General features: G+C 46.7%; 1 protein-coding gene across 1 annotated transcript; it reads right to left on the bottom strand.

Moving 5' to 3' along the window:
• Nucleotides 1-5,597: 5,597 nt before the first annotated feature.
• LOC113887694 (melanoma-associated antigen B3-like) lies at nt 5,598-7,167 on the bottom strand. The gene has a single exon (XM_027534875.1). It carries the CDS (start codon nt 7,119-7,121, stop codon nt 6,072-6,074), a length of 1,050 nt encoding a protein of 349 aa, XP_027390676.1. The 5' UTR covers nt 7,122-7,167; the 3' UTR covers nt 5,598-6,071.
• Between the last annotated feature and the right edge of the window lie 1,522 nt (nt 7,168-8,689).

Raw genomic sequence — 8,689 nt, 5'->3', positions numbered from 1 at the left:
CTACAGATGGTGACAGCAGCCATGAAATTAAAAGACGCTTATTCCTTGAAAGAAAAGTTATGACCAACCTAGATAGCATATTCAAAAGCAGAGACATTACTTTGCCAACAAAGGTCCGTCTAGTCAAGGCTATGGTTTTTCCAGTGGTCATGTATGGATGTGAGAGCTGGACTGTGAAGAAGGCTGAGCGCCGAAGAATTGATGCTTTTGAACTGTGGTGTTGGAGAAGACTCTTGAGAGTCCCTTGGACTGCAAGGAGATCCAACCAGTCCATTGAAGGAAATCAGCCCAGGGATTTCTTTGGAATGAACGATGCTAAAGCTGAAAGTTCAGTACTTTGGCCACCTCATGCAAAGAGTTGACTCATTGGAAAAGTCTGATGATGGCAGGGATTGAGGGCAGGAGGAGAAGGGGACGACAGAGGATGAGATGGCTGAATGGCATCACTGGCTGGATGGACGTGAGTTTGGGGGAACTCCGGGAGTTAGTGATGGACAGGGAGGCCTGGCATGCTGCGATTCATGGGGTCGCAAAGAGTCGGAAACGACTCAGCAACTGAATTGAACTGAACTCCAATGTTAGTTGCAGCACTATTTACAATAGCTAGGACATGGAAGCCACTTAGGTGTCCATTGATAGACGAATGGATAAAGAAGCTGTGGTACATATATATAGAACAGAAAACTACTAAGCAATAAAAAGGAACACATTTGAGTCAGTTCTAATGTGCTGGATGAACCTTGAGCCAATTGTACAGAGTGAAGTTAAGTCAGAAGGAGAAATATAAATATGGTATACTGATGCATACATATGGAATCTTGAGATATGGTACTTATGAATGTATTTGCAGGTCAGGAATGGAGACATAGATGTAGGGCTCAAACCACTGCTCTGTGATAACCAAGAGGGGTAGGAAGGAGTGGGAGGTGGGAGGGAGGTTCAAGTAGAAGGGGAAATATGAATACCTATGGTTGATTCGTGTTGATGTATGGCAGAAACCAACGCAATATTGTAAAGCAACTATACTCCAATTAAAAATAAACTTTAAAAAGAGTGAGAGGGAAATTTTGGAGGTAGTGGATATGTTGGTGGCATAAACTGTGGTGGTAGTTTCACAGTAGACTTAACTCCAAACTCATCAATCTGTATACATTAAATATGTACAGGTTATTGTATGTCAATCATACCTTAATAAATTGCTTTTTTTCTTTTAACAAACTGAACATATTCTTGGGCTTCCAAAGTGGCTCAATGGTAAAGAATCCATCTGCATTGCAGGAGACATGGGTTCGATCCCTGAGTTGGGAAGATTCCCTGGAAAAGGCAATGGTAACCCACTCTAGTATTCGTGCCTGGGAAATCCCATGGATAGAGGAGCCTGGTGGGCTATAGTCCATGAGGTGGCTAAGAGTCAGACATGACTGAGCGACTAAACAACAAACATACTCTTACCCTATGATCTAGTGGTCATGCTCCTTGGTGTTTAGCCAGATGAGCTGGAAACTTACATCCACACAAAACCTGCATGCAGTTCTTTATAGCAGTTTAACTCATATTTTCCAAAACTTAAAAAAAGCAACAATGGGGTCCTTTAGCAGGTAACAGGATAAGTAATGGAATAATGTTCAGTGTGAAAAATGAATAAGTTTCCAAACCCTGAAGAGACATGGAGGAACCTTAGATGTGTATTACTAAGTGAAAGAAACTAATGTGAAAAGGCTACACACTGCATGATTCCAACTACATGACTCCTGGAAAAAGCAGAACTATAGAAACAGTAAAAAGACCAATGGTTGCCTGGGACTGGGTGCGGATGGGCAGAGGGAGGGATGAACAGAGCACAGAGAGGTTTTGCTGTTGTGAAACTGCTTTGTATGACCCTATAGGGGTGGATGCTGTTGTTTAGTTGCTCAGTCATGAGTGATTCTTTGCAACCTCACAGATTGTAGCCTGCCAGGCTCCTCTGTTTATGGGATTTCTCAGGCAAGAACACTGGGGTGAGTTGCCTCTGTCTTCTCCAGGGGATCTTCCCATCCAGGGATTGAATCTGTGTCTCCTGCATGGGCAGGTGGATTCTTTACTGCTGACTCACCAGGGAAGCCCATAAGGCTGGATACAAGTCATCATCCATTTGTCTATATTCACAGTGGGTACAATACCAAGAACGAAGGTAACGCAAGTAAGCAAGTAAGTGTGCTAGGTCAGGACTGCTTGCTAAAGTAGTTTCCTGCTGCTGCTGCTAAGTCACTTCAGTCATGTCCGACTCTGTGCGACCCCATAGATGGCAGCCCACCAGGCTCTCCCGTCCCTGGGATTCTCCAGGCAAGAACACTGGAGTGGGTTGCCATTTCCTTCTCCAATGCATGAAAGTGAAAAGTGAAAGTGAAGTTGCTCAGTCGTGTCTGACCCTCAGCAACCCCATGGACTGCAGCCTACCAGGCTCCTCCATCCATGGGATTTTCCAGGCAAGAGTACTGGAGTGGGGTGCCATTGCCTTCTCCAAAAGTAGCTTCCTAGATTGTAGCAAACAGCCCACTCTACTGGGGGCCACTGACAGTGGGGGAGGCTGTACACGTGTCCAGGAAGAACACATATGGGCACTCTCTGTACTTTCTGCGCCATTTTGCTGTCAATCTAAAACTGCTTTAAAAAAGGAAACTTAAAAAAATCTTTGGGGCCTGGGGTGGTGGCTCAGTCCCACACCCTTCTCTCAGGATCTCAGTCTTGAGTGCAGGGCCAGGCCCTCTTACCCCTCTATCCAAAAGTGGGTGGGCCCCTCAATCCTCAGTTAGCTTGATTTGGATGCAGGCAGGACCCGAGGCTCCCCTCTTTGTGGATCTGAGAACATTTCTACAGAGAAAGGCTCTCATTTCCTGAGATCCAAAAGGATGTGAGGGTGGCTTGTTTGACCACACCTGCCATGCCATGAGTGACAACTGCATCAGGCAGGTTGAGAACGCATATGATGGTGATCCCACTGGGGGTGCTGACTCCGTACCCTAAATCTGACTCAGGTGAAGGCCTAAGTGTTCCCCCTCTGCTGACCTGAGACCTCCGTCTCAAATCAAGCTCATCACTTTTCTGTTACCCCTGAGAAGGATATGAGGCCATCTCTGCCTGACATTTACAAGGATCTGCCATGCCAACAGGGAGGATTCCGTGAGGTCTCTGCTGATATGGGCTTGGCAGGGCTGCTCTCCTTCCTCCTGGCACACCTTAGAAATATTTCTCTCTACTGACCTGAGCCAGCCAACCTCAGATAAAGGTCTGCTGACCTGGACAGCCTCCTAGGGTGGAGTCACAAGTCCCTGAGAACCCTGAACTTTAAGTGAGCGATTGTTCAGGCTGAGAACTTTGCCTGGGGCATGTTACCCTCCCCAGCCCACCTGTAAGGGCCTCTTTCTCCTGGTTCCTATTTCTTTATTAAAAGTCTTCCTGGGGAAGGACACATCCTGACAACCTTTTGACCCGTTTCCCTATTGAAAACCCTTCAGAGACCAGGTTCCCGTCCCAGGAGTGCTGCGAAATAGGGAAGTTGTAAGGCAAGGCAGGATGGATGTGTTGACAAAGGATAAAACACTTTCATCTACCCCTTCTCTTTAGGAGCCACACTTCACCTTTTGTGTAACTTCTCTTTGAACGGTTTTAACTTCCATATGCAAGGGGCTGTCCAGCATGATTTTCTGGGCCCCTGATCATTTGGGTTCTCTGACTTTGGATATGTAGATGATTACATTGTTACTAAATATTACCTTTCTCTGCTTTATTCAGACTTCTCAGTTATTTTGATATGCTTATTGCTGTGGTTACATATTTCCATGCAGTGTTTTGGGCACAGAGTTCTCCTTTTTATCACCTGACATACATGCTGGACCAGTCGATCAGAAGGAAGGCAAATGAAGGAACACAAAGTTGGCCTCAGGCGAGGAGGAATGGCAAAGTGTGGGCATCAGACTTATTTAGGCCAGGAGTCTACTTTCAACTGTCATTTAAGAACTGTGAGAAACTGAATACCTTACCAAACTCTGCGAGCCTCAATTTCTTCATCTGTGAAATGGGTTTCAGAAGGTCTGTCTTGGGGACTGAGAATAATGCCTATAAAATGCCTGGCCCGTTGCCTGGCCTGTCCTGAGACTGCCAAGGATGCCAGTCCTTAGTGTGATCAATTTGTCCACGGAGATTCAACCCAATACACTGTGATTCAATTTTCAACCCAGGAGATGTCAAAGAATAAGCAGGGGTCAAGGGCAAAGGACCCTTTATCAGAAAAATCCTGGTTAGCAAGGAAAACTAGCATATCCCAGTTAAGAGTATGCCACTGAAAGTCACTATGAGGTAGACACCCTCAGTGGATGTAACACAAAGCTCCAAAATGTTTCAGGGGCCCCAAACTTACCTATCTCTCACTTGCCCTTTTTCATAAACCACTCCCACTTTCATTCATTTAACCACCCACAAGTGTCTATTCCTTCCCTATTGTTTGCCAAATTACAATCAAGATAACTTGATTTCAATTATCATTATTATTTTTTTTTAGTGGTGTGGGTTCTGGCTCCCCAACTGAGGGCAGAGTGCACCAGTCCAGCACATTCAAGGCATCATCCCACCTCAGGGGAGTGCCACCCTGATTTCTGGGAAACTCCACAGACAGGAGAAAACATGAATAGAACATCTAATCTGCACAGTGTTTACCTGTACTGGAACAAGAGCACAGGGTACATTCCATGCCAGCTTCACATGATTTCTCTCTGATTTACTCACAATCCCAAAGCACAGGCAGACTCAGAAAATACTGCAAGTTTGGTTTCCAACGCCCAAAGGAAAGTTAATATCACAATTGAGTCACAAGAAATTTTTGGTTTCCCAGTGTTTTCATAAAATTTATGTTTATACTATACTGCAGGCTATTAAGTGGGCAATAGTATTATGCCTCAGAACAATATAGATATCTTAATTAAAAACACCTGTTTGCTAAAAGAAATATCCTAATCATTATCTGAGCCTTCACTGAGTCCATCATTTTTGCTGCTGAGGGTGTGAACATTGCAAGAGGTATCAAAACGTGACACACAGACATGAAGTGAGCAAACCATGTTGGAAACATGGAGCTGAAAGACTTGCTGGAAGCAAGGTTGACTAACACAAACTTTTAATTTGTTAAAGAAAAAGAACAAAGAAAAGAAAAGCAGTACCTGTGAAATACAATAAAGAAAAGCACAACAGAGTGAAGTGTACCTATAACTGTTAAGGGCAGTTTCCCATCCGAGGCTTTGTCTTTAAACTATGCAGCCCACCATGTGAGAACCTGGTCCCTGGTCCGATTACCAAACATCCAGCCCGCCATGCACTCAACTTATAATTACTTCCCACTGAAGGACTTATACTTTCCCGAGGCCCACCACTCCCTTGCATCAGGGAATTCACATTTGACTGCTGTCATGTCACCATTTCCTTTACATGACAGCTGCTTCTCGACTCTATAATTTTATGGTCAGTGGCTAGATCTTTTTCTCAGCTCTCCAAGTACTAGCATGGAGCCTACTATGAGCAGAGGCTCAGTTCATGTTTGGGGAATAAATGAGCCTGTGAGCATGAGGTTGAAATTATTAGAATTTATTTCAACATTTTGAATTAACCAGGCATATACTGTTGCTTATAATTTTGTAAAACACAGAGTACAAGGGATGAGGGAACCAAATACTGACCATCTTCCTTTTCCTCTATTTCTTGATCCCACATATTTTACTGTTTTGTATTTTCAAGGAAATAACATATTGCAATGCCATGTTATCTTTCACTGGCTTACTAAATAAGATGGAAGCTTCCCCTTTTGCTTTTACACAACAGAAAAACTCTTATCCTTAAGACCAACAAAAAATGGTTAAGTGTGACTGATGAATTTGTACACATATATGCTAGACAAGCTTTCATTTAGAAGCAACATTTGAAAAGTAGCAAAAACATAAAAACACAGGTTTATGTATCAATTCCCCATACAGAACAGGAACACCAAGGTATTTTACACTATGAATCCTCGGTGACATCCAGTCCTATACTACTTGGAACACTGACTACTCTCTTGAGCCACGAAGTGCAGAATTTGCCTCAGCTTCACTAGGTGTGGAAGGAACTGCTGGGGGAACACTGGGACATCCACTAGCTTGGGCCCTCTCTTCCTCATCTTTCAAAGCCTCTTCATACCAAAAGTGGAAGGCACTGGGATCCAAACGGTTAATCCTGGCCAGGAACTCCAGGACTCTCATCTTGCTTGTTTCAGCATGCGCTCTGGGACCCCACAGGAGCTCATAGCATGCTGGATCACTGCCGGGCACTTGCCGATATTCCAAATACTTCAGCTGCACCAAATCTTGGGTGATGAGCTTCTTGGGCTCCCCAAATAAGAAATGCCTCTTCCCAGCATAGATATTCATCTTACCCAGGAAATCCCAGATGTCTTCCTCTGTGGCACAGTTGCCCTTCATGAAGATCACACCCAGGAGATTCATCAGGAGACCGGTCTTGGGAAAACCCCTGCCACGGTGCACGATCCCATTGCGGGGGAGATTCATCTTGCTGACAAGGACATAAGAATGCTTGGCAGTGTTGTCTTTCTTCACGTCAATACCAAATACCACCTCCATGCTGTCAGAAGCTCTTTTGAGGATCCTGAGGAATCGATTGTGGTACTTTTTATCAATAATCTTCAGCATATTCGCTTTCCTAATGGGCTTTTTTGTCTTATACATGCGTAACAGGAACTGCACCAACAGATTTGCCGGCCTGGTTAGTGAGTGTTCTCCAGACCGCACATTGGAGAGAGGGGCCTGAGAGGAATTACGTGTTTTCCCAATTTTCCCAAGGGCTCTTTTGGATGATCTTGTGGGAGAAACACCTGCAGGCACAGTGGTGGTGACCAGGGCCCCCCGAGGACGCTTGAGATGGTTACCAGACCTAGCACCGGACTTTCTCTTAGCATCAACCCCAGGACCAGGACTGGAGGAAGATGAGAGTGCTTCCATCGTGGTGGCAGTGACCTGAGTGCCCCTCAGATCCTGGGTGCCATGCTGAGCCTGGCGGCGTTTCTCACAGGTGTGGAGCTTAGCCTTCTTACCCCGAGGCATGGTGACTGTGGTCAGGACAACAGGCAGGAGTGCAGGTAGAACAGCACGTGATCTGGGCAGAGAGGAGAGAGGATGAGAGAGAGGGTGTGAATGCCCGCGGCAGGGAGGCACCACTTGGCCTTTAAGAAGGCCCACTCTTCAGGTTGCCACGCGGGCACTGCTCTGCAAACCCAAAGGACTCCCATTCTGATCACTCTGTCCTCTGAATACTCTGTCAAAATAATTAAGGTGAGTCTCAGGCTGCAGCCTGCCAGCCCTGCTAGCTGCCTCCTGAGGCTGAGGAACAGTGGGCCAGTCTAGTCCTTCTGGACACCCCCCTCCATTCTGGAGGGTGGGGGTCCTCTCGGTTCATATTCAGGACAATCGTATCAACTTTTGGCAGGCGCAGGGCCCCCTCCTCTGTGTGGCTCTAAGCTTATACCCCAGAGGCTGGTCCTCATCTTCCTGTGATACCTGAAGAAGTGAAGAGGTACCTCAGCCCAGTGTCCCTGGCAGGGGGCACCCATAGCAGTCAGCTCTAGGGAACTCTGTCCTGGGCTCACTGGGGTTTTCTGTCCTCTTTCAGGGTCTTTCCTTGGCTCTATGTAGAGCCTTGGACACACGTGTCTGCTGCCCTGGTGTACCTCCTCTCAGACAAAGGCTCTCACCAATCCCATACCATCCGAATGGAGGGTTCACATACACCTGACTTCCATGCCTGGGCTTCTCAGTGCTGTGCAGTGGGTGAGGGTGGTACAGAGGGTACTCTCTATTGATTCCCCTGTTGGTGGGTGAGTGCAATCATCAGTTCTTTCAGGGTCCTCACCCTGACTCCTCTGAAGCCCTGGGCCTCCTACCTTGGCATAATTGAGGTCATTCACTTAGTCCAACACCCTCACTTCTCTGAACTCTCCAGACAGAAGTGAGAAGACTGCTCATCTTCACAGATACTCTAGGTTTCTACATAGAAAAGGGCCAGAATTTATGAGAACTTAAGTTTAGAGTCAGTGTCCACCTTAGTCGTTGCTCAGGTCTGGGTAGAACTCAGGACTCCTCCCACCAATAACCTGGGTAGTTCAGCCTCAGAGCGAAGTCCTGAATACCACGAGTCCCTGGAGGGGCAAAGTCAGGGTACCACATACGTGACTACTCCCTCGCCGGAGCCTCCCAGATACATAGGCACTCTGCTTCGTGATACCACCCCTAAATGGGGAGGGGTCCCCAGTCAGTACTTAGGGCATTCACTTCACTGCTGTCAGGACTGAGATATTCTCCATCTGCAAGCAGGGGCTACTCCTGAGACCAAAGCCCTTCCATCCCTGAGACTTCCCGGGCCAAATTCAATTTGATGGCTCTGCCGGGGCTTCCCAGGGCTTACAGCAGCAGTGAGACTTGGTGCAGCCCTCTTTGGTATGGGCTGAGCGGCCCCTGCCTCAGTCCGAGCTCAGTCTTCACCTAGACTCTGGACCAGCGCTGGGAATCCACCCTCCACCCGCCATAGGCCAGGCCCTCAAACTTAAGTCCTTACTTCCTGGAAACTGTAGATCAGAAGTAAGGATGACTCATATCTGGCCATGATGCTCAGGGTC

Source organism: Bos indicus x Bos taurus, chromosome X (genome assembly GCF_003369695.1).
Source record: "Bos indicus x Bos taurus breed Angus x Brahman F1 hybrid chromosome X, Bos_hybrid_MaternalHap_v2.0, whole genome shotgun sequence".
NCBI classification, from domain to species: Eukaryota; Metazoa; Chordata; class Mammalia; order Artiodactyla; family Bovidae; genus Bos; species Bos indicus x Bos taurus.
The sequence above is the reverse complement of the archived record's forward strand: the minus strand, read 5'-3'. Positions and strand labels throughout refer to the sequence as shown.